The following is a 25,190-nucleotide window of genomic DNA, read 5'->3' as shown; positions in this document are numbered from 1 at the left end:
CCTTGTCCAGTTGTAAATCTCTGAATGGAAAAGAACACAACCCAAAGATGCTCACACCCCTGGCACAAGAAAGTTGAGGTAATGTGTGGTGACCACAAGATGATTTCCTAAAAGCAAAGATTCCGCCTTTGCCTTCTGGAATGATTCCGAGCACCACTGTTTCTCAACAAATGACTAATGTGTGTTTTCTGTCACACAATTTTTGTACTGAAGAGATGCTTTGGTGCTCATTAGCACTTTGGTCCCTTCCCATTTCTGAGTGAGGAAGGGGTTTGACTTCAGAGGGGGCCAAAGAAATGGCTGGAGTTTCTTTTTGATGAGACACACAGGATGAGAACCATTTAAATAAACGTCCTCTTTATTTTACCAAATATAATTTATCAGTTAAGTTGACATTTGTCAATTCAGTTATAGTAACTATAAATAATTCTCTGAAGACACAGTTCTTTAACTTTTGAAGGATACAAGAGTAAACCAATATTGCTCCTTGCAGCCAGGCCAAGGGTACATGCAGTTGGTGCAATGGGAGGGGGCGGGAGGGGGAGAAATGAAATCTATTGATGTCAACTTCATTTTCCTTCCCTCTCGCCCCATGGTCCTCCTCTGCTCACACACTTTCTGCTTTCTAGGCAAAGGAGGACTGATTCTCCAGGGACAGCCTGGCTGAACTCCAGAGATGAGGAAGGTATGAGAGGCTGGAGCAGGAGTGACTGGAAATCACAGGGGTACAGCCTCAGGGTTTGGTGCCTGTACAAGAGTCTGTGTGCAAGTGTGTACTGAAGTGGAAGAAAAGATGAAAGGAGGTCAGAGGGAAGAGCAGAAATAGGCCCCAGGCTGGTGTTAATGAACTCTGTTGGACACAACTCCAACTAGATAACCTCTATGATTCCTTCCAGTTCTAAGGCTCTATGATTCCAGAAGGTGGCCTGGGAGGAAACGGGAGAGAAAGAACAGTCTCTAGAGGTCTGGGGCAAGTTCCCAGGGTAAGGCCTGGTGCTGGTAGAAGCAGGCCTACTGCCTAGCCTTCTTCCCTTGGAGGTGGCCCTTTAGGTTACAGAGGAGAGGGTTTACAGGGAAAAGCCTGACAGGTCAGAAGAAGTCTGCATCCTCATGCCCAGATTGGCACATGTGAGTGTGGACAGCTGTCTGAGCTGTTTGGAGCTATGTGCTGGAAAGAGGCAGAGGCTCCGGATTTCTCTCAAGTTTTTTTTTTTTTTTTTTTTTGCTAGGCTGAGAAGCAGAAGAAGCCAATTGGTGTCTGTACTGCTAGTTCTAAATCCTTTTTGGGATGAGTGAGGAGGAGAAGGACAGGAAGGGAGAGTGAAGGATGGTAGTTTAGAGATACAAACACTGGTTAAGCAATGGGACTGGTGGCTTGAGGTCTGATCAACACTGCAGTGTTGGAGTCTAGAAAGAACAAGGCAAGGCCTGGTGTGGTGAAGGAGAAGCAAATGCCTACAATGAGGAAATCTGTCTGCCATATTGAAAGGGACAGGTGACCTTTGTAAGGTGGGGAAGGAGGTGAGGTGAGAGCTGTGATTCCCTTACTACTGGCTAGTCAGTGACCGGCACAGTACCTAACACATAGTAGGCACCCAATAAATATTGCTTAGTACATGTTTCAGACCATACTTGCTGAACAGCTCATCGTGGGGAGGCTGGGAATTTGTTGAATGAGTGAATGAATGATTGTGGGCAGGAACCAAGAGAGACTGACCTCCATGACCATGAAAGCATGAGTGATTGTTAGGAAGTAATAGAGGCCAAGATGACCACATGATTATGTTCTCAGGGGAAACAGCAGCAACCAAACTCCCTTGGTTGCCCTCAACCTCCCAGTCATTCTCCACATATCCTTGCTCTGTCCCTATTCTTGGAACTCCGCTTGGCAAGCTCTGGGGAAGGTAGTGCTTAGATATAATTAGAGAGGAGGGCTGGACAGAGACGAAGACTCAGACCTCCAGGCCCAGGGAGGATGTGGATCTTGGGAAACCTGTGGGTAGACATAGATCCACAGGGAGACCAGGCTACTGCTTATTCCTTCCTGGATGACATTCATCTGGAAAACAATTAGAAGGAGTGTTGGTGATGTTGACCAGGCAGTCAGGCAATAGGCACGTGCACAAATTGAACAGTCAGTCCACCTTCCTCTCTCTGAGAGCAGGAGAGCCTAGGTCCAGAGGGCAGAGAGTAGGGCTGGGATCACAGGGGGCCTGAAGCAGCTGTCTCCTGCTCAGTGCTTTGACGTTGGTCCATTTCTGTGTGTGTGTGTGTGTGTGTTTTCTATCCCTCTGTTCAACCAAAGAAAGAAAGAAAGAAAGAAAGAAAGAAAGAAAGAAAATAACATAACCAGAAAACCAGAACCCACTCACAAAGGTTTTCTCATTAGGGCCACAACTGAGGTTGCTAAAGCTAAGCCATATACCCCCAGATTCCAGACAGAAACCCCCTGCCCCAATCCACCTCACCTGGAGGCACCCACCATGAAATTGCACTTGGTGATTGTCTCAAAAATCTACTTGTACTGCTTATCTCAGTCCATCTGTCCTTCCTGAATTCTTCCTACCCAAACTTGGCTCAATGTATAAAAATTCCCATTGAAAATAATGAGAATTTGGTATCAAAGTGAAGTTCTAGAAAGAGGTGAGAGTGGGGGTGGGGGGGTGGGGAGAGGAAAACAAAAGAAAAAATTCAAACAGGAAGTGCAGAGGGAAAAGGCTGAGTGGCCAAGTTAGTCCCCAACATCTGTGTCTCGGTCCCCAATGAGCCAGAGGACATGGAAGCTGAGTGCCAGGAGCCCAGTGCCAAGCAGGTCCCCCAGAGCAGTCAAGTACGGGATGGAGAAATTGTCTGGGTCCAGGCCCCGGCCCCACATCCAGTGCACCATCCAGTCTGCGATGTACAGGAGAATCAGCACCTGGAGAGACAGAAGGTCCTGCTTGTAGCCATCCCCTCTCCAGGGGGAGCCAGAGGCCATACAATTGGACCCATTCAGTGTATCACGAGGCTTGGCCAGCCACAAGGGCTAGGCTGGGACAGTGCATTTCCCACTGTGGCAACCTCTCTGTGTTCCTTCACCCTCAATTACCAAAAGGCGAGATGAGAGCCTTTTAGAAGGTAAGATGCTGCCATAGCCAGCATCGGCATTACATTCGGCTCCCCAAATTTACCAAACTAGGGGCTTCCTAACCTGAGTCCTTCCCCACACAGGAATTTAGCCCTCTTGCCTCTAATTCTGGGTCAGCCCATTCTTGGGTCACTCCAATCCTTGCCAGGTTGGCCTCTCCAGGCGCCTGGCAGGAAGCTGGCAGTGGAGTGAGCTTTTCCTGCAGGGCTTTCTCCTCTGGGCAGAGTGGCATAAGGATAGCATTTGAGGCCACTGTAGGCATGTTTGTCTGAGTAACAGTTGATCATCCCAAGTTGGCTTTCTCCTGACCCTTCCCCTTCTGCTGTTGTGGGCTCAAAGAATGTAAGTTTACTTTAACATTAGTTCTAGCAAAACACAACTGTGGATAAGTTGGCTAAACATAAAGCAGATGATGCACTGCAATTCAAAATGCTGTGAATTATCTGCTGCTTTGATTTATTGGTGCCTTTACTTACCTTCTATTACGACAGATAATTAAGAATGATCGAGATCAGAATCATGCTAGTAGGCCCAGAATCAGAAATGCTGGATCTCCTGAATAAGAATCTACATTTTTTTTTTTTTTTTGGTAACAGGGATTGAACTCAGGGGCACTCAACCACTGAGCCACATTTCCAGCCTTATTTTGTATTTTATTTAGAGACAGGGTCTCACTGAGTTGCTTTGGCTGAGGCTGGCTTTAAACTCGAGATCCTACCATTTCAGCCTCCCAAACTGAGATTACAGGAGTGTACCATGGTGCCGGCTGAGAATCTGCATTTTAATGAGATTCACGAACACTTTAAAATGCACTTGGGGTGGGACTGGGGTTGTGGCTCAACAGTAGAGCGAGACCCTGGGTTCGATCCTCAGCACCACATAAAAATAAATAAGTGAAATAAAGGTATTGTGTCCAACTACAACTAAAAAAAAAATATTAAAAAAAATGCACTTCAGTCTAGAATACTGTGGTGGGGCAGGCTGCATCTGCACAGTGCTTGACATTTGGGTTCCTTAAATGACTGTGTTGATGTGAGAATGGAATAATGTCAGATCGTTCACCCTGACAGTCATCTGAGAGGTTTCACTCTCAACTATACTTTGCAAATACTGTGGTATGAAAATTTTTCCCTAAGAGACTCAGATGCAGGACCAGAGCCCTTAATGAAGGCAGAAGCCAGAGCTGTTACCTATTTTTAGGCAAACTTGGTTGCTCTCTTATCCTCTGTCAAGGAAGCTAGGGGTGACAGTTCTAGTACCCTTCACGTTCTCCCTGAACTGCACACAGGTGCCTTGCTCTATAGCCCTGACCCTGGGTGAGATCCAGAACCCATGACTTCACCCCCTTTCCAGCAGCTGCAGAAAAGTCCCAAATAAAGAACGCAGCCAGGGGGCCCTTGCGACATGCTCCAGGATGGGAATGGCAGCAGCTGTCCTCACTTCTAGCCTTCAGGCAGTCCCAGGACACACACTGGGAGGAGGCGGCAAAAGGATCAGGGAGAACTTTACAGGGGATTAAGTGTCATATTCTGCCCCTCCACAGATCTAGAGAAAAGAGCAGAGGTGAGAGTGGCCCCAGGGCTTCGCCTTCCAATCTCAGCCAAGGAATGAAGTGAAAACCTCCACTGCAGACCCTCAGCATAACCACTCCTCCTTTTCCCATTAGGGGTTTTATGTGACCCCATTCGCAAGGGAGCATGGCAACTTGAGTAACTCCTGCTGGGAAACAGCATATGGTTGGTTCCAAGCCTAGCCCATGCTAAGATTCCTAACACAGCCTTTCTAAACTTGGGGGTGGGGAGGTTTGGCAAAAGGGGACTTGCTACATAGAAAGTGTCACAGTATTACGGAATGGCAAGGTAGATGGGCTCCTATAGATGGACTACCCAGTGCAGTGGTTTTGACGCTTTTTCAAACTGTGGAGACTTTTATTTAAATGAAGCCCAGCATGCAAAACAGAGGAAGCTCCAAGTGGAACTCTGTGGTTAGGCTAGTTATGGTGATTGCAAAGCATACTTGCTGAGCACCCCTTCCTCTCAATTTGCAAATGTGCATCGTGGAGGGCTGGGGTTGTAGCTCAGTGGTAGTGCATTTGCCTAGCAGTGTGAGGCACTGGGTTCAATCCTCAACACCACATAAAAAAATAAAATAAAGGTATATGTCCATCTACAAATAAAAAATAATAAATCAATTTTTTAAAAATGTACATTGCTGAGGCTCAGAGAGGTAAAATCACTAGGTCAAAGTCATGCAGCATGTTAGTGATTCTGCTGGAAACACTGTCTATTCTTCTGAACTCTGTTCAGTATTTATCAGCTACCCAGAGCCAGAGAAGGAGGTGTCTGATGGGCCCAAACTGGGCCACTGTTTCTATCCAGGAAGGGAGTAGCCTTGGCCTTTCCCTGTACTCCTGCTCTTGCTGGGCCATACCTGGAGCAGTGCAGCTGTCATGTAGAAGATGATGAAGATGAGTGTGAGGGTGGTGTGCCCGCCCTGCATACAGCTGATGGTATAGAGGAACACCAGGTGTCCTGGGACCACAAGGAGGAAGAGGACCCGGGCTGAGCGGGAATTCACATCTGTAACCAGAGAAGAGTGGGCATGAGGTTGGTGGGGAGAAAATTTCTGGTCCCAGGCCACGGTCAGGAGGACCCTCACCACTCCCAGGCTGCAGACAGCTGACTGTCTCTATTTCTCCACCCTGTGGTCCCCAGTCCCTAGGATGTCCCAGGAAAGATAACCTTCTGGCCTGGGCTCTGCCCTCCAGAACAGAGGGCAGTTTAGCAAAAGAGAATCCTGGACCTGGGCCTCCCCAGCTTACAAACTTCATGATTATAAACCCCTCGCCCCCCAAAAAACTCCAAGGCTGGAATGCGACCAGCAGACTACGAATCTGCTGTTACCAGGACTGAAGAAGGTGGTACAAGGGCTGGGGCAGCGGCGAGGAGCTTGCTCAGAGTTCTCCCCTGGCATCCCATTCATATGGAGGAAGGTGGAGATGCGGCTGGCCTGCACTGCCACCAGATTGCCCCCAACACCTGAGGGAACACACAGGACTTAGGCTCAGGGTGGTGGGGAGAAACAACCTTCTTACTTTTTGTGTCCATCTGTAGAGGCCTCAGTAGGCACTTTCCAGTCCAAGTCCTCAAGAGAAGAATACACCCCTGCTCCCAGTGATCTTCTAGGTTCCTCCCTGCTATGGCAATGTGGTGGTCCCAAGGGACCCCAGTGTGACTATGAGAGCAATGGCAAGGAAACAGGCAGATCTGCAGGCTCAGAGCTTGATGTTCCACCAGGACAGTGAGCACCTGCCTGCCCACACAGCACAGGGGACAAGCCCTGCCTCACCTCGTATGCTCTAATGCTCCGAGCAGACCCGGGCACCTGGTGCTTATGCTTGGATTCCTTTCGGTAATCAGTTTCAAGTAGTGTTTTGAGCTTCAAACTCAAATCTGGTGCTTTTCCCAGGATCTGTGCTGGTTGCTTTGTTTGCCTTCACACTCTGACCTAGTCTTGCTCTTTTCAGCCTTGCCCTGAGTCCTGGATGGCAGACTTACAGGCAGTCCCAGGACACACGGCTGGGAGGAGGCGGCAAAGGGATCCCCTGGCCTCCTTTGCTGGCTGCTTCCACTTGGGTTTGTGCAGTGGGAGGTATCAGCAGGTGAACAGATGGTGGGGTAAAGAGGGGTCAGGTATTTCTTTCTGGATCCCTCTCTGCTTTCTGACAGTGGCTTGTCCATGTTGATGGGCTCCTAGTCTCCGTGGCCTTCAGGCCTGGAGGCCCTCCCTTTGTTGCTAGTCTCTGGGTACCTCAATATCCCTTTTGGGTCCTTTTACCCTATCCCTACCTTGTGAGAAGTCTCTTCAATATAGTCTTAAATTCTGAGCTGGATTCCCTTGCCTGCTGTAACTTTGACTAAAACAGAAATCCACTCCTACCTCCCCTTCCCCTGTCCCTCTCCTTCCCCTTGATAGCTGATACTCAAACCTCACCATTGATTACAGGTGTGAAGACAGCCATCCCTGCAAAGTTGGGGTCTGAGACGGTCTTGTCCAAGATGAGGCCTCCCACACTAGAGATACAAAGACAAAAAGACATCAAGACCACTGAAGGGTTCTTCCCTGGTCTCTGGGATGAAAGGAACAGACCCACCTAGCCTTGGAAGAAACAAAGGAAAACATGATAGCTCCTCATCTTTTAGTCCTCGCCTCCCTTGCCAGAACCAGCTGCTGCTCAGAACACCCTGACTTGGCACAGTGAACTCAGAACAAGCTGATGGTGCCAGGTCAGGCAGCCACTTCCTGTACCCATCCCCCAAGCAGGTTTGAGGAGCCACCTGCAGGGTTGCCTGCCTGTGAGGACCCCTTCATTCTGCCTGCTTGGCATTCATTTTCCTTTCTGGTAACAGCACTAGGCTCCTCCTCAGGGAACCACCTTTCTCAAATTCAGGCACTGTGTCCAGATGACACTGTGTCAATGATAGCTCAGCTCCTGACCACCCATTGGTTCAGGGATAGACACGTGACCAGGTGAGACCCAATGAAACTCTATCCTAAGGCTTTGCGCAACTGTTGGGGTAAAGAAACTCTCTTCCTGCTGGAATTGGGAGGGGTTAGCAAAGTGTAAACCTAGGCTGTAAGCCATCACTGGGAAGAGCAGAGCCAAGAGACAGACTCTCCTGGGACCCTGATGACATCATATGTGCCCATGAATCCAGCGGTGCTTTTTCAGTTTCCTTGGTCAAAACACCCTACTTTGCAATGAAACCCAGTTCAGGTGGTGCCGGTCTGCTGCACTGGAAAAATGTGAGACTGATGTACTATTGAATGCGTTTCTGGAGTCCTCCCTAGACCCTTCTCTCCAGGGGTTTCAATGGAGTCTGCAGGATGTAGGTGGGAACTCAGGGCCTGAGCCTACCTGCTGATGGCCATGGCAATGATGACAGGCTCCCAGCCTGAGTACAACACCTCTCTTGTAGCTGGGCTCCGTCGGGCCAGTACCACCCAGACAGGCAACAGGGCCACAAAGAAGGCACACACCAGAGGGTAGATGTATCTCCAGTGATCTGAGAGGGCAGAAATCAGAGGGAGATGAGCACTGTGGCTCCCTGCTCCCTGCCCCCACCCCCCAGGCTCAACCTGCACATGTTCCAACAGACCAACAGATCACCAGCAATAATACACTGAACACCTGTACAACCTCATTTAGTCTTCACTGTCAGCCCAAGAGGTCAGCAGCACCAGCCTTGCTCATTTTGTAGATGAGGAAACCAAGGTAGTGAGCTACCCTGACACTGAACTTACTAGAGGCAGAGACCAGACTCCAGGCCTCTAGATCTCAGAGGTCATTATCTCCTATTCACTTCTTCCACTAGCAAGAAGATGCCAGCTTTCAGTTCCTTCCTTTATCCTTTCTGCTTTATCCCTCTAAGGGAAACAAGATCCACAGGACCAAGCAGGAATATATTTCTGATACTTTATCTCCTATCTCTGCTGCCTGCATGAATTTGAATCTGTTCAAACCAAGCAGTTAAGAATATATGACCACATCTCCCAATCCCACCCGAGAGTCCACCTGAGCCACTCTCGGTGGCCTCAGCCTCACTCAGTTCCAGGTAGAGTCCCCAGCTGATGCCTGAGAGCAGTGCCAAGGTGATGAGATCGCCCAGGCTGGCAGCAATGGGTGTGGCCACGTTGTCTGGGTTGATCCCAATCTTTCGAGAGCCAATGATGACTCCAATCATGATCATACCTGGAGAGGAGAGGGAGGTGGGCCAGGCAGGGTGAGTGGAAATAAAGGGGTACTAAGAAAGGAAAAGAGAGAGTGGAGGTGCCAGGCAGCCTTCTTTACTCCTGCACTCCCTTCCCTTCCTTACCCAGCACCAGGGAGGCAATGAAGGCTGTGGCTACACTGCTGGCACACAGCAGGAAGGCATGTGGGATGCTAAAGTGGCCATCAGGGATCCAGCCAAACACGACAGCTGCGATGGATGCCAGGAAGCCCACCACCGTGGCCTGCACCTGAGGAGAGGAGTGGGCAGAGGCTGCTTAGCTGAGGGTCACTCAGCAGACTCTTCCTGGCCCTAGGCAGTCCCAGGAGGCAGCCTGGACTGGACTGTCCAGTCCTCCCATGCTGGAAGGATGTCTTTATTTATTTAGTTTCACACCAGACACTAGGACTGAGCAGTGCACCCTGCGGGAGCCCAGGACATGTTACTGGCTGAATGAGTGTTCCTCTGGGAACGGGGGGGGGGGGGGGGGGGGGGGGGGGGGGGCAGAGATCAATAAACCAAAGACTTCAGCCAGAGTCAAGACCTGGGACTCAAGGGGAAAGATGTCCAGTCTGGAGTCCGTGTGGCCTCCTGGGGAGATGGAACAACAGTGGCAGTGGACACTTTAGCACTCCTGAGACTGCTCCTACTTAAAGGCCCCTACACCATCTGATTGGGAGATGCCACGGCTCTCCCCATCTTGGTTATTTTCCTGCTTAGCTCCTAGAGTTACTTTGTAGGATGCTAGAGATTCACTCAGGAGCCAGCTGGGCCTGACCTAAGTCTTTTAGAGACTCATGATTAAGGGGGAAGCTTAGCTCATTGGCTTCTATGCTGGCTCTCTTACCTGGATGAGGGCCATGTTTCCAGTGATCATCCTCCAGAGCTCCTTGGGTGTGTCCATTTGTCCAATGTTGGCCTGGGAGAAGGAGGATGAAGGGCTGAAGCTTCAGGCTTAAAAAGGCCTGGGGCTCCATGTGTTAGACCCCTGATCCGATCAAGAGGCAGTGCATGTGGCCTAAGACTCTGGGCCTAGGATATGAATGTCCTAGAAAGTGAAGCAAAGGATGCAGTGGCACACACCTATAATCCCAGCTACTAGGCAGGTTGAGGCAAGAGAATTACAAATTAAAGGCCAGCCTGGGCACCTTTGACCCTTTCTCAAAATAAAATTTTAAAAGGGGTGGGGTGTAGTTCAGTGGCAAGGTGCTTGCCTAGGAAGTATGAAGACCTGTATTCAACTCCTAGTATTGCAAAAACAAAACAAGCCAGGTACTGTGGCACATGCCTGTAATCCCAGCAGCTGGGGGAGCTGAGACAGGAGGATTTCAAGTTCAAAGCCAGCCTCAGCAAAAAGTGAGGTGATAAGCAACTCAGTGAGACCCTAAATAAAATACAAAATAGGGCTGGAGATATGGCTTAGCGGTTGAGTGCCCCTGAGTTCAATCGCTGGTTCCAAAAAAACCAAAAAGAGCCCCCCCCCTCCCCCCGCAGTTTAGAGGGTTGGGAAGGGGGCTCCAGAGGCAGCTGCATCTCTTTCTTACTCCCAGGACATGTGAGTGGCTGGCGTAGGACTGGGGCTGCAAGTGTTTGGGAAGGACTGGGTAGCATGGGCCAGGAGCAGGGTAGACAATGTTGGATGGGTTATGTTGGTGCCCCCTTCTCTCTGCCACCTTCTCCAGATTCTTGGCCATGCAGGGACATCTGTGGCCACCTGAGTTTTATTGTCACCCACTCTGTGGCCCTGTATCTGGCTCAGTCCCTGAATGGTCACAGCTGGTCTAAGGGATTATGGGAGGTGGAAGTGATGAGCAGTTCCTCCCTGACTATTTCCTTAAAGAACAAGCTGCCTGGGGGGAAGGGAATGGGCTGGGAGGGGGGCTGGGAGGGCCTGGCTCTGCTCCTGCCCAGCTGCAGAGCAGGGCTGGAGATCAGAGGCAGCCCCCACCTGTGCGGGCTGAGAAACCAGCATGGTGCCTGCCTGTCAAAGCTGTACAAACAGTCACGAGGCAGGTTGCGAAGCAGGAGTTGGGGCAGGCATCCAGGGATGGCTGGGACATCCAGAAACCAAGCCTGGGAACCACCCATCCTGGGATCTCCCTACACCTGCCCAGGCCCTCCCTTCCCGCCCTAGCCTATGCTTCAGGAAGGCAGAGTGGCCCTCTCCCAGTCTCTGGCTCTGTGTTGGCCAGAATCTTCTCTTCCCAGCCAGGATACTCACTGCAGTGGACAGCCTCGATGCCAGGGTCATTTCCAGGTTCCCCTTGAGCCCCAGCAGCGCAGGCACCAGGATGAAGACCTCCGTCACCTTCTGGAAGACCTCCCAGTGCTATGAGGTGAAAACAGAGCTCAGGAATTTCAGCGTCCCAAAGGACTGGCATTGAGACTGAACAGAAGGTTGGGATCAGGGTCTTGGGAAGGAAATGGGGTGAGCAGGGAGAGAGCACCAAGCACCTTCCCTCCAAGAACCTGGAAGCAAAGCAAGCTTCCTAATAACATAATCCCCATCCCGTCCCCATATTGGGGTGACCCTTGGCATGGCTCTACTTCCTCTGAAGCCAAGGGGAAAAGGTGGTGGAGACCCACATGGCTGAGCCACCTCAAGCTGGCTTACACCCCAGAACTCCTCTGAGATCCCCGCTCCAATTGCGCGTCCAGCCCTTTGCCTTTAGTCTAGTTTCTCCCTGGTCTCAGCCTTGGGTGGTGTTGTCTCAGCTGTGGAAAGCTGGGCTCCATGGGGCTGGGAAGATTAGAGCGTTTGTTTGGTTTCTATCTCCAAGGGCTCTGGGCCCCAGCCATGGCGACGCTCTTGAGCAGGCTCTGAATTCAGACTGTGCGGGTCGGCTCTAAATGCTGGTCATCTAGGGGCTTTCTTACACCTCTTCTGCACTCCCTCAGCCCTCGTCCCCTCCTTGGCCTTAATGGGCAATGCGGTTTCCTTTATTTGTTTTTAGAGTGGAAAGCCTCCAGTTTTGGAGAGAGAGGAGCTGGTGGGCGGTAGGTGGCCGAGTGGATGTGTGCAGTTTGGTCTGGGCGTCGTGGCCTGGAGGTGAAGTGCTGTAATGGCGAGGGCACTGGTTGAAAGCCTGGGGTCTTCCACAGGAGACCCAGGGAGGGACCTCATGCTAGCTCCCCTCACATAGACCAGCTGGGGATCTCAGCTGGGGACCTCAAACCCCTGACTAAAATGCTCAATTCAGGAACCAGATTAGAAGGTCTCTAGGGCAATTCTAGCACCATGACTTTATCGTTAAATATGAGCAAAGCTGCAAGTCACAACCACAGTGAGATATGGAGATACCACCCCACACCCACTAGGATGGCTACTATGAAAGCAAGCAAGCGAACAAACAGAAAATAATGAGTGTTGGCAAGATGTGGAGATTGGAATCCTTGTGCACTGTTGGTGGGATTGCAAAATATTTCACAAAACGGGGGTGGGGAGGTAGCACCATGGTTCATGCCTGTAATCCAAACTACTCTGGAGGCTAAGGCAAGAAGATCACAAGTTCAAGGTCAGCCGGCAATTTAGTGAAATCCTATCTCAAAAAAAAAAAAAAAAAAAAATTATAAAGGGCTGTGGATAGAGTTCCATGGTACAGTGTCCCTGGGTTCAATCCCCAATGCTGGAAAAAAAAAAATTGAAAGCAGGATCTTGAGATATTGATACATCCATCCATGTTCATAACAGAATTATTCACAACAGCCAAGATATGGATGCATTCAAGTGTCTGTCAACAGATGCATGGATCAACAAAATGCAGTACATACACACTATGGAATACTACTCAGACTTAAAAATGGAAGAAAATCCTGTCAGATGCTACTTTGTGGATGAATCTTGAGGACATTATACTAACCAAGTCAACTGCACAAAGACAAACATTATATGATTCCACTTATATGTGGTATCTGAAGTAGTCAAATTCATTAAAAGGAAAAGCAGAAAGTGGGTTGCCTAAGGCTGTGGGTTGGGGAGGAATTAGTGTTAAATGGATATAGAGTTTCAGCTAGGAAAGATGAACATTCTGGAGATTCGTTGCACTCCAAACACTGTGAATATACTTAATATACTTCAAAATGGTTAAATCAGTAAATTTTATGTATTTTTAAATATATATATATATTTTAGTTGTAGGTGGACACAATACCTTTATTTTATTTTTATGTGGTGCTAAGGATATAACTCAGTGCCTCATGCGTGGTAGTCAAGCGACCTACCACTGAGACACAACCCCAGACCTCATGTGTTTTTTTCCTTAACCACAATAATAATAAATTTTAAAAAATGAGTTAAGACTATCAGAGGGGGCTGGGGGCAGGGAAAGGGACTAGAGGAGGCTGGACACTGGGCAGTCCCATAATGCAAAGAGCTCTCTTTTCTTCTTGGGACCTCTTTTTTCTCATCACAATTCAGTGTGCGGATGTTGGGGGCCATAACGGGAACCTGGGGAAGAGCTCCTGTCATCCGTGTCAGAGCATACACTTGTCTTGTAGACCTAGGATTCTTCTTATATTCTGAAAGGATCCAGGACTCAATTCAGGGAAGCCCCTCTCTGAGGATGTCGGAGGTGGAGGAAGCACCTCCCACCTCAACAGCAGCTCCTGAGCTTCCAGGCAGCCCCTTGAAGAGGTGGCCCCTTCCAAACACTGTAAGGATACGAATCCCTTCTCACCTCGGAGGCAGCCCCAATGAGCCCCATCAGCCTGAAGGAGCTCAGGGACTGTTACTCTTGGACATGGCCGGTGCACACCACTGGTGTTCCAGCTCCCTGTAGTCCTGACCTCATTTAGTTTTACTGGCTCCTTCTTCCCAAACTAGACAACAGTTCCAGAAGGGGGAAGGGTTCACCTCCTTGCCCCTCCCCTGACGAGGGTGCTGACTGCGAGCTTTCAAAGCACAGCCTCATCTCCTATCCTTGCCCCCAAACATCTGCCCCGGCTGCTTCCACGATGCCAGCTCCATGCACAGCTGAGCTTCCCAGTTAGGTGGGTGCAGTGGGTATGGGCTGGTGGGGTAAAAAGCGTCGGGGGAGATACTTCAGGAGTATGCAAGTTATATTTTCTGAATTGTTTGTAAGAAATTATTACTGGTCTTTATTTTTTAAAATATATTTTTAGTTGTAGATGGACACAATACCTTTATTTTACTTATTTTTATGTGGTGCTGAGGATCGAACCCAGTGCTTCCCGCTTGCTAGGCAAGCGCTCTATCACTGAGCTACACTTCCAGCCCCTACTTGCCATATTTTAAGAAAACAAATGTGTACAGTTCAGTGAAGCCTTTCTGGCTACCATTCTAAGCATCCCCAAATCTTTTCACTTCCTGGCAAACATGTACCCTTACTTTTAACTACAGAAACATCTAGAAGGAATGGGGTTTTAGGAGGGATGGGCTGAGACATGTAAGGAGAACAAGCAACCACAGGAATAGCCCCTATGAAGCAGCCTGGAACTCACTACCTGACCCCTGGCCCAGCAAAATTGGCACTTGGGTCAGAACAGTCAGTTCCTACACACATACATTCTTCACCCACAAAACCCTCTCAAAGATGCAGTTCAGACAGGGAGGCTGTGACATGTAGGCATGTGCAGGGCTCTGGGAAGAGTGGCTGAGAGGCTGGTGATGTGGAACCAGCCTAGGAAGCAAGATGTCCTGGGGTTAGGAGTGGGTAGGATGTGGCAGGGACAGACAGTGAGTAGCTCTTCTTCCTCCTTTGGCCTAATTCGGGCCCTTCCTGTTCATTCTGGCTGGGAGTGTGTCTGCCCCTGAAGTCAAAGCAGTTAGCCAAGTTGTCACCTACACTTTACTGCTCTGCTGGGGATGGAAGAGGGTCCAGGAAGCCCTGCTCTGCTTGGGGGGCAGGGAAGCATCTATGGATTTTCACTGCTTTTCAGAAGCACAGCCCCCTTCCCTTCTCTCTCTCCTTGGTATGGAAGGCTCATCACTCCCTGATGTTTTAGAAGTGGAGGATGAGACTGTTCTTCCCACACTCAAAACTAATCCTGATTCTGAGCAATCACCCTAAGTCCTGAACCTCACTGGCCCTGCCAGTACCTCTTCCTTATACATCAAACCTGCCTCTTCTGCCCCTCCAGGCTCACACATCCACCCCCAGCTGTCTTCAAGCTTTCTGGCCTGAGTCTTCTGCTCCAGGAGGGTAGCAGCAAGGAGGAAAGTCCGAGCCAGGAAGAGATGGAATTCAGGCATTAAGAAGACTTGAATTCTTAGATTTAAGCTCTAGGTTCCAGGCTGCACAAGAACCTGAGAGATTTGAGCTGGAGCTGACCTTTCAAGGTGAGGCCTGGGTTCAAGGTCAAATTATAGTATACCTGCCTCCATAGGTCTGAAACGTGTCCCAGAGGCATCCTTGAGGTGTCTGAACAGAAGGGACTCAGGGTAACACCCAGGCAAACAGTATGTTCAAATGTGAGAAAAGCAAATGGGGGTCCCCAAAACAGGCAAATGCAGAAGGGTGGTCAAGGAAGACGGGATCTGAGTGTCTTGCCCAGGAACAGTGGCAGCCATGAGGCCAGCTGCCGGAGAACTGCTCCTCACTCTTCCCTGAGGCTACACAGCCATCCATTCTCATCTCTGTAGACTCTTTGGTAGACACAGAGGAGAAGGTATTGGGGCAGGTGTCTATCTACTTTTCTTGGGATCCTTTGCAAAAAGAGGAGTTAAAATAAGGTCCTGGGAGTTCCCCATCTTAACCTAGCTGAAAATTCTAGTGGAGGTTGCACACCACCTCCTGCCATCTCCATCCCCACAAAGGCTGACAGGAAAAGGGAGTGGGATGCACTGCAGCAGCCTAGGACCAAACTTGGGGGAGGACCATAAGACACTGGCAGCCTGAAGCTCCCTATATAATCCCCTTCTGAAGCCAACACTGGGCCCAAGTCTGCTTCCCTTCCAAACGCTGGAGGAATTTCTGGCTACAGTGGTCAAGCTGGAGGGAACTGCAGTCCACTTAACCTTTTTCTACTGTCTGGTACATGAGCTCCACATTCACTGCAGAGGCTGCTTCGCACACACATGGAGCAGACCAGAGGGTGGGTAGCAGCACGGGGGACCCTGGACCAAGGAGGCATCTGAACCAGGGCCCACACAGACTTCTATCTGTTGCTCTGTGACTTTGGGATCCTCTATAGCCACCTCCTCCAGATGATCCCTGTCTCTTAGATACTTTCAGGCTGTCTCAATGACAGCCATCTTAGTGTTTGAAGGGGGAACACAGGTGTGAATTCTTAGAAATCATTCTGTGTCTGAGATCTTCAGTCTCCCCTTTTGTTCCCCTGGAGGTGGAATAAGAATCTTCCTATAGTCCCATGTCCCTGACCTTATGCACTCACCCCCTCCTGTGATCTTGCAGCAGTCATCTGCAGGGCCTGCTCCAGCTCAGCTGTAGTGGGAAGGCTGGGGGAGGGGGACAAGGACAAACCAGCCATTGTCATCCACACCAACTGGACCCTCTGGGGTGAGGTGTGTGAAATGCTACTCTGAGGGCAAATGGTGGCCCTCTGGGGGCACATCAGGCAGCATTAAAGGCTTCTCAGTGTCTCAGGCTGACAGGTGTAAGGCAAGATTCAGAGGCTCTAGAATCCTCTGCCGTGTAGTGTAGGATAGGTAGTCGATGGATCCCTCCCTACCCCTAAGAACTTTTGTCCTTATTCCCTTCAGAAGCTAGCTCTATTATTCCAGATTCCAATAACTTTGTTCTTCAGGGGAAGATAAAGACTGCAGGCTTAACTGACTGGCAAACCACAGCCATGCTGAAGGTCTCAGATGTTAGTGACACAGGCTCTGGGGACAGATGATCAATGGTAAGTTACCTAATCATTTTAAGCCATAGTTTTTCTATCTATAAAATAGAGGTGATTATGATTTCTACCTCATGGGACTATAGAAAAGTCCCCAAAATGCTTTACTGTAATTATCCAGAAAATAAAACAACCTTCTGAGTTCACCATTGGATCCTGATTCGGCACGCCCCCCTTTTCTTTCTTTTTGTGGTGCTGGGGATCAAACTTGGGGCCTTCTGCATGCTAGGCCAGCACTCCCAGTCTCATACCCCTTATACAGACACCAACTAGCCCCAAAACTGAAAGAATGAGACCAAGGCCATAGGAAAGGGATGGAAATGGTGGAGAAACTCAGTGCTAGCTCATTTCTTCTCTTTCTCCTTCCCTTCCTCGATGCACTAGGAGTGCCTATTGGGGATGTCCCAATAGACCCTAGCTGCCTAATTTCCATGCAGAAACTATTCTCATGAAAACAGGTTTGGGGAGATGGGAGGCAGTATGGGGCATTTTGACACAAACACCATTCTCATTAATAACCAAATGTTCAGGGTTCTCCTGAAGGGCTCAAGGGCTATGTGGACAGTACTGGAGGAATCACCTAGAACCAACGACATTCAGTACCCTGGGACATAGGGTGAACTCTACCAGCAGTCACTGCATTACTACATTCATGGTTTGTAGTACTGACTTGGCACAGGGGAAGTAATGCTGAGCTTTGTGTTCCTCTGGGAGTATGTCAGGAAATACTGGGCAGGTGGGTGGGTGGGGACCTTGGTGGGGATGTCCCAACAAGCACAGGCCAGATCTCCTCCTGCTTCCTTATTTCTGAGTACCTAGGACAGAGCCCAGAACTTGGCAGGAACTTGAAACACATTGTTGATTGAATTAGATAAACCTAGCACCTGCAGGGTATGGTGGCTCACACCTGTATTCCCAGTGACTCAGGAGGCTGAGGCAGGAGAATCACAAATTTGAGGCTGGTCTCAGAAATTTAGTGAGGCCCTGAGCAACTTATTGAGACTGTCTCCAAATAAAAAATTAAAAGGGTACCTTCATACTGTGCTTCAAAAACTTTTACCCAGAAATGCAACTTTATCTCTCTGACCTAGGGTTTTAGGGTAAGTCCCAATTCACAATGAGCTAAGCATGTCACCAGCTCTCAGCTTCCAGGTGTTGCCAACTTTTATGCTTCGTTCTACCCAATACCCTCATAAATAGCCCTCTTTGCCCAGGGCAGGTTCATGACAGCAAGTTGAGGAGCAAAGAGGAGAGACAGTTCTGCCCAGGCCTGGTTACACTGTGTTCCAATTTACAGCACATAATTAGCTCTTTTAGGTCTTATTATGCCAACGCCCCAAATTGTGCATACGGCGCATGTGCCCATCCCCATTCCCCAAGGAGACTCTGCCAAAGTTGCAGGAAGATAAGCAACAAAATGCCTTTAAGAGCTTTTTCACTTCATCTGAGACCCTCTTGGCAGCTGAATAAATTCCTGCCCAGCAGGGGAATAAAGGAGAGACTTGAAACCAAGCTTTCTACCCTGGGTATCCTTGAAACCTCAAGTGAAGGGGAAAGGCACAAGGAGGAGACCCAGCTAGATGTCTCCTACTAAGCTGGGTTTGGCAGGAAGGCTCAGGAAGCAGCCCTGTCTGTCCTCTCTTCCCTCCCCAAGCCTGAGCTCTGGACTTAAATCTGTTACTGTTAAGCAATACTACCCTATTCAGCTTCTGTAGAAAGTAACGAGACCAAGAAGAAACTGAGGATGTGATCCAAAGGGAAACAGTATTCTAGGAAGCAGCAGATGCTTCTGACAGGGAGGCAGAGAAGAAGTTCCAAGAGTTGTAGTTTCCCAAGGAGTCACCCTGCTCAGGCCTTACCTGCACAATGTCCAGCACCATGCCAGCAGCCACAGTCCCGAAGCCTGCCAGGAGGAAGGGGAACAGCACTTGCAGCCCGATGGAAAAGGAGGTCTCTTTGAGTGGGGAGGGTGGTGCAGGGCCACGGTCCGTGCTGACGTCGTCACTTTCATTGCTTTGGCTGCCGTTCTCCAACAGGGCGTCCTCTTCCCGAATCCCCTTGGCATTGGCACGAGACTCAATTACCACCACCTCCACCCCAGCCCCATCAGGCCCCAGGAACTCTGAGGTCCCGGCCAAGGGCTCTCGCCCGGGGCCATCTGAAGAGCAGGGAGAGGGAGTGGGGCCAGTCCCGTTCAGTTGGTGGACGTCCTTCGGCTCTGGCTTAGAGGACATGACGGGCAGGGAGGAGAGGAGGGGGGAACTTTCTTTTTTTTTTTTTTTCTGCTTTTCTCTCCCTAACTCAGGAAAGATCTTAGTCTTGGGGGGAACCCAGGCTTGGGTGCCGCGGGTCCTCTTCCCACGGCTCTCTGCTGCTACCAGGCACTGCAAAAACTGATCCACCAACAGGCAGCCCCATGAAGCACTGGAGCCGGGTTCTGGAGGGGAGCAAGAAACTCCTCACCAGGCTCAGCAGCCCACCACTAGGGGTGCAGATGCCTGCCTCCAGCCGCCGGGCCTCTTGCCTGGGGGAAGTCTGTCTGACCTCTTATCTTCTTTGGTTCTCAGCGGCAAGCTCCTCAGGGAAGGGGGCATCCAGAGAAGGACCCAGCCCAAGGCTGCAGTGCCTCCGGAGGCAGCCCCTCTCTCGTAAAAAGTAGACCAAGTTCAGATCTTTCAGAACACAGCCTCCACCTGGGGCTGAGGCTCCTTCCTGCTCCTCCTGCTTGGTGCCTTCAGCTTCCCACAGCACCTCAGGCTCCGGTGGTCCCAGGGCAGTGTCTGCTGTCTTTCCCCTCTCTTCCAGAGATTTCCTCCCTTCCTGGGAAGACTTTGTGTCTCCCCAATTGCCTGGTCCTTAAAGTCACGAGAATCTGAATGGAACACCTTATGTGGGAAGAAGAAGAGAAAAAAAAAAAAAAGAAGAAAGAGAGAGAGAGAGAGAGAGAGAGAGAGAGAGAGAGAATATGAATGAATATGTTATGATACAGGAGAGAACAGCGCATACTGGCAGAATTTTCCCCCAAGGCAGATAACAGTTTGTTATAGAGTTTGCTATTTGCCTTTCTCTTTCCACTAAAATTACTTGGTCCTGCTCGGTTACATCCAGAGGCCCAGCAGGCGCTACTCCCACCGTCCTCCCAACCACTCACCCACTGCCACAGGAAGACTGTGTGGAAGACCTAGTCTTCTCAGCAGCCTGGGGTGGGCAGGGGTGTCCTCAGGGAGATCCCTTTTGAATTCCAGTAAGATTCAGGATTATTTAAGTGTGATCTCTCTCTCCATGGGAAAATTGCAAATTCAGTTGTAAACTTCCTACACAGACACCCCGCTACAGAAGGTTACTGTTTACCATCACAAGACAGCAATGGTAAGACAGGACACTGATCAGAGTAAAGCCCTCAGACCACCAAATGCTACAGTCCCTAAGGGTAAAAAACACAATGAAACTGGGAGGACTCCCTGGGCAGTGGGGCAAGCCTGCCAACCCAAGGCCAAGAGCCAGAGGCCTACCCACTCCTGCCCTTGAGAGTCAACAATGTTACAAAAAGCTCAGACGCTGACTCTGGTCCAGGCTTCTGTCTCTGCTTCTCTTCCCCTGTGTTTGGCCCTGTGAGCTTGTCAGACAGGACAAGGCAGTTATCTCCATTTGAAGGGAGAGAGGGTAAAACTATTCTTCATTATTATTCATATATTTCAGTAATCTAGGATCCCCCCTGTTCTCCAGATCAGAATCAGTGAGTCTGATAGAGTGTAATTCCTAAAAACTAAAACAACCCCCCCAAAATATCAATAGAAAATAAAAAGTAAAGCAAAGAAGCAAAACAAAACCCCAAGCACCATAAGCTAATATGCACTTGCTCCCAAATCATGTCTTTGGCTGTCATGGTCCTTCTTTTCCTTGCCTAAAGGGATCCCTGGGCCTTGATTTCACCCTATTTCATTTCATCAGAATGACTCTCACAAATAAAAAATAAATTGAAAGAGGGTTCCCACAGGTAGGATGAACAGGCCCTTAAGTATTCCACACACTCACACTTAGTCAACTCCAGTTGGGGAAAGGCTGAATCAAACCCCAGGAACAGGTCCAAGGGAATTATTTTCTCTTCCTATCAATTCAGTCACCACCAAGACCCCTTTTCCAATCAGTATACTGGGGTCCTTTCAAAGATCTTCACTAGAGGGCCAGGAGAAACCTCTGAGTTCACTGGCCCATGTCAGAAAAGTTTCTGAGTTCGCTAAAACCTGACACCCCCGCCCCCTCCTGGTTTCCTGGCAGGCCACTTAACCTGAAAGGGGGGCTTGCGGGAGAAGCAGCCGGTCCCTCACCCACTCCTACAGTAAGGAGACTTGGGGCGGGCCTCAGGCCCAGGGACGCCCCATACCCTCCTCCCAGAAGGGGACAAAAAAAGACCCGTTTTGGTATCCCCCCAACCCTACGGAGGAGGAGAAGTAACTGGGTGGCTTCGGACATCTCTCCAGGACTCACACTCAGCAAATGCGCTACGCGCCAAGACTCCCGCCCTCCGCTACCTACCCCGGTCCCCAGACCCAACAGCACTGACCTGCCCCTCGCTTGGGAGGAAGGGGGGCGCCTGGTGAGTGGCAGCAGGGGCCCGTGGTCTCGGGGGGTGCAGGGTTCCCCCTCTTCTCATCACTCCTCTTCCTTAGCAGTCCTCCTCGGCCCCCCGCGTGCCCCCCCCACACCCCCAGCCAAGGCGAGCGTCCAGCCGCGACACCCGGCTGGCTACATTTCGTTTCTGCGTTACAGCGAGGCCGCAGCTCCGCTTCCACGAGTGGGAGGTGACCGGGGAGAGCAGGATATACCGCCTCGGGCCCGGCGCGGGGGGGGGGGCCTGGACGGGGGAACTGGGGAGCCGAGCTCTCCCGTCCCCAATCGCTTGTTGCCCGCGGACTTGGGCCTGACTGGTTGGCTGCCGGTGGCAAACGTGATCTGGGGCAGACTGGGAGGCACCCCCTCCTCCATCAAAAAAAAAAAAAAAAAAAAGATTCTGGACGGACAGCTGCAGCAGCCAATCGGGGAGCGGTATGAGGGCGGGCCCAACCTCGGCTCGGCCCCTTTCCTTCGCTTTGTGCTACGGAGGCGGGGCGCCGGGGAAAAGCAGGGCGAGGAGTGACGGGAACTGCGAGCCGGCTGTCGCCGCAGCGGCCAGCAGGTCCCTGCGCGCATCGGCCAGTGGCCCGCCCCAAGTCCCCGCTGGCCGACACTCACTACGCAGTCCCACCGCCATCGCGTCCGCTCCGCGGTGCCGGAGCTCCTGTCGCCTTAGAAAGGCCAGTGCGCCTGTGCGCGGGTACCCCTGCATCTCGAGTGCTTCCTTCGAGCCTCTGGCCTTCCAGACCACCGGCCAACATCCCTGCGGAGCAGCCAACCAGCTCCGGTCCGCGGCTCCAGCAGCCATCCGCTGATCCTTCCCCGCGTCTAGTCCCCGGACCCAACCGTCCTTACCCTGTTCTTGGACCCCGCTCTTCTCTCGCTGACTGGTCACGTCGCGCTTCTGCCGGGTTCCGCGTTCCTCAAAGCAAATGACTTGGCCCTTACGAATCCGGTCTTAATAAAGTCCCAGCCTTCAAAGGGGTGGGGATGGGCGGGCGGGAGGGGAAAAGAGGTCAGACTCGCGGCCGGGGTCGCACACACATCACCTGAGGTAAGGGCGGCAGCCGGGAGGGGGGCGCGCCTTCCTTTGACCCACTGAGCCTCGTGGCCGCACGGGTGGTAGTGGTGGGGCAGATGCCTCCATCCCGAGCGAAATGAAATCCAAGTTTCCCTGACGCACCTTGTGGGATCAAAGAGGGGTGTTCCCAAGCTCGCATTTTGCCACTTCCTCCCTGGGGTGTCCCCACCTCTCCAACGCAAACCCACAATATTCATTCTCACTGGGATGTTTTCGCGCAGGGGATGTGACCCTTCCCCCAAAAGGAACCCCCACTGTCATGTTTTCCTCTCTTGTCGGTGGAACCTGTGACCAGAGGTTCCTTCCTGCCCTTTTCCTCGCGGAAAATGGCGCACGGGGCATTTGTACGGGAGTTTGGAACAGAGATGTACCTGAGAAGAAGCGTCAGGGCTGGCTACGGAATTTTCAGCACATGTATGCACCGAGGGCACACACAGCAACCTGAGCAAGTCATTCCTTTGGACAGCGATCATAAATACATACACTCAACCAGCCCCGTACCCTCCAATCCAGTACCCTAGGATTAGCAGCTCAGCTACTGGGGCATTGCATTAAGGGCCTACAATCTTTGGGGACCCAGTGAAGCCAATGTCAGTGTCTCAGATCCCAATTTTGGCTTTAAATACTGAGTCTCTCAGCCTGAAGACAGAAGTAGATCTGATACTGGGAAACACTAGGCCTTCTCCAGAATACCAGGTTTGTGAATCCCTAAGGTTGGGCTGGGAATTATGACTGATGTGTATGTCCAGTCAGGAACTGGAGACAACTTTCCCCTACTCCATTCAATGCCCCCCAACCACTCTATTTCATCTGGACAGCTTGTTCAGCTACCTATGTATAAAATCTTGATCTTCTTCCTATTTCTTTATTAAAATTTTTTTGTAGTTGTAGATGGACAGAATGCCTTTATTTGTTTATTTTTTTTAATGTGGTGCTAATCATTGAACCCAGTGCCTCACACCTACTATTCTCTATTACTGAGCTACAGCCCCAGTCCTATTTCTTTACATTTTCCATTTTTTAATCCCCCTTATTTCCTGTGGATACTTTTCCAAAAAGTGAATGCATTTTAGACATATGGGATAGTGTTCCAAATCTAAGTGCACAGATTAACAAATCATAACACAGTAAGTAGACAGACCCACGTAGCCACCACCCAGATTAAGAATTTGATCATTATGTGCATCCCAGCAGCCCTCCTTCTATCCCCTCCTGGTCACATCGCCCTTCTTCCCAAAGGAAACCGCTCTTTAACACTATCAATTAATTTTACCTGCCTACTTTTGATTTTTACATAAATGGAACCATTCAGTAGGTATTATTTGTGTCTGACTTCTTTCACTCAATAATATGTTTCTGAAACTCATCTATAATATGTGGTATCAGTAGTTCATTTATTTTAATTGCTATATAATATGCCATTAAATGAATATGCCACAATTCATCTGCTATTTTGTTGATGGTCATTTGGGTTGTTTCTAGTTTGGTGTTATTACATGAAACTACTATAACATTTTTTGTTCATGTCCTTTGTGCACTTGTGTTCATATTTTTTTTTGAAATATACACAGGAATAGAATTATTAGGTTGTAGCATTGGCAAATGTTTAGCTTTAGCAAATGCTACTAAACAATTTTCCTTTGTGCTTGTGTTAATTTACAGTCTTCCCAACAGTGTCTTACCATTCTAGTTGTTACATGTTCTTATCAACACTTGATATTATCAATCTAAAAAGATTAAAAATTTTAGTCATCCTGTTGGGTGTGTAATAGTATTTCATTGTGGTGTAAATTTGCATTTCCTATAGTCAGGTGTGGTAGCACACCCCTGTGATGCCTATGACTCAGAAGACTAAGGCAGGAGGATTGCAAATTCAAGACCAGTCTGGGCAACTTAGTGAGACCCTCAGCAACTTGGCAAGTCCTTGTTGCAAAATAGAAAATGAAAAGGGTTGGAAATGTAGCTCAGTGATAAAGTGTCCCCGGAAGAAAAAAAAAAATTCATTGACCTCATATTGAATGAGGTTGAACACCTTTTCCTACATATATTTGCTGCTTGGATATTTGTTCAAGTATTGTGTCAATTTTCTATTTGGTTTTATATCTTCTTGCTTTATGGGAGTTCTTTATATACTCAGATATGAATCCTTTGTTGATTATTGATATCATAAATACTTCTATAAGTATATAAGTACAGAAGACTTTATTTGGGGGTCTTCTGAAGTGTCAGGGCCACTGGGACAACACTATAATCTATATATTTTGATCACTAGTATATCCCTGGCTCTTGGCACATAGAAGTACTCAGTAAATGTGTTGAGTGAATGATGGATGAGACAGAGGAGTCTTATTTAGGTAGTGTGCCCTACATTGTGCTTGTCCCTAGATTCAAACACCAAGAGGTCTGAAGGAAGCAGATTTCTTCCCAGCCCTGGCAGCTGTAACCTTGGGAAGGGGAAAACATCCCGGCCCTTCTTTTCTGAAAGAGCAGAAATAGCTACAGTCTGTAAAGCAAGAAGCACAGATGTAGGGAGCAGAGGTCACAGATGAAAGGACAGGAACTAGCAGCAGGTAGCAGGCCAGCCAGATACTTCTGAAGGACAGACTCTTTTGGGGGTGTCAAAAAGATAGTGAAGGTCCCTGAACATTATTGTGAACCTTTGTGTGACAAAAACCTTCAAAGGTCATGAACTCAAGACAGATCCACTCGAAGTTGGTTAGCTGAAAGCTCTTCCACACTCAGAAACATATTTCCCCTGCAAAGGCGGGTCCCCTGA

At 49.7% G+C, this 25,190-nt stretch overlaps 2 protein-coding genes across 4 annotated transcripts in view; both read right to left on the bottom strand.

The window, feature by feature from the left end:
- Positions 1-340: 340 nt before the first annotated feature.
- Positions 341-21,671, bottom strand: Slc41a1 (solute carrier family 41 member 1). 2 transcript variants are annotated; one of them, XM_076832077.1, is made up of 11 exons: positions 21,284-21,671; positions 18,579-19,604; positions 11,120-11,227; positions 9,746-9,817; positions 9,004-9,148; positions 8,703-8,879; positions 8,046-8,193; positions 7,121-7,200; positions 6,031-6,165; positions 5,558-5,706; positions 341-2,917 (listed from the first exon to the last, which is right to left on the bottom strand). In XM_076832077.1, the coding sequence occupies exons 2-11, from the start codon at positions 18,951-18,953 to the stop codon at positions 2,732-2,734; spliced, it is 1,575 nt and encodes a 524-aa protein (XP_076688192.1). In that variant the 5' UTR covers positions 18,954-19,604; positions 21,284-21,671; the 3' UTR covers positions 341-2,731. The 2 variants fall into 2 exon arrangements, with proteins under 2 accessions (XP_076688192.1, XP_076688193.1); XM_076832078.1 differs by having other exon boundaries at positions 8,733-8,879.
- Positions 21,672-22,221: 550 nt separating this feature from the next.
- Pm20d1 (peptidase M20 domain containing 1) overlaps positions 22,222-25,190 on the bottom strand; it is a 29,232-nt gene continuing 26,263 nt past the window's right edge. Inside the window, exon 13 of one of the 2 annotated variants that reach the window (XM_076832082.1) lies at positions 22,222-22,307. In XM_076832082.1, coding sequence (XP_076688197.1) covers positions 22,292-22,307 — 16 coding nt within the window. In that variant the 3' untranslated portion in view covers positions 22,222-22,291. The remainder of the gene's footprint in view (positions 22,308-25,190) is intronic. The other variant, XM_076832080.1, reaches the window with a different exon arrangement.

This window comes from Callospermophilus lateralis, chromosome 13 (genome assembly GCF_048772815.1).
Source record: "Callospermophilus lateralis isolate mCalLat2 chromosome 13, mCalLat2.hap1, whole genome shotgun sequence".
In the NCBI taxonomy this organism is placed as follows: domain Eukaryota; kingdom Metazoa; phylum Chordata; class Mammalia; order Rodentia; family Sciuridae; genus Callospermophilus; species Callospermophilus lateralis.
This window is presented reverse-complemented; position numbering and strand designations above follow the sequence as displayed.

Coding starts and splice junctions, on each gene's coding strand:
- Slc41a1 (XM_076832077.1), bottom strand. CDS start 18,953: ATGTCCTCTAAGCCAGAGCCGAAGGACGTCCACCAACTGAACGGGACT. Junction 11,228..18,578: donor TGGTGCTGGACATTGTGCAG/GTAAGGCCTGAG, acceptor TTCACCTCATAG/CACTGGGAGGTCTTCCAGAA. Junction 8,194..8,702: donor GGCCACCGAGAGTGGCTCAG/GTGGACTCTCGG, acceptor CTGCCCTCTCAG/ATCACTGGAGATACATCTAC.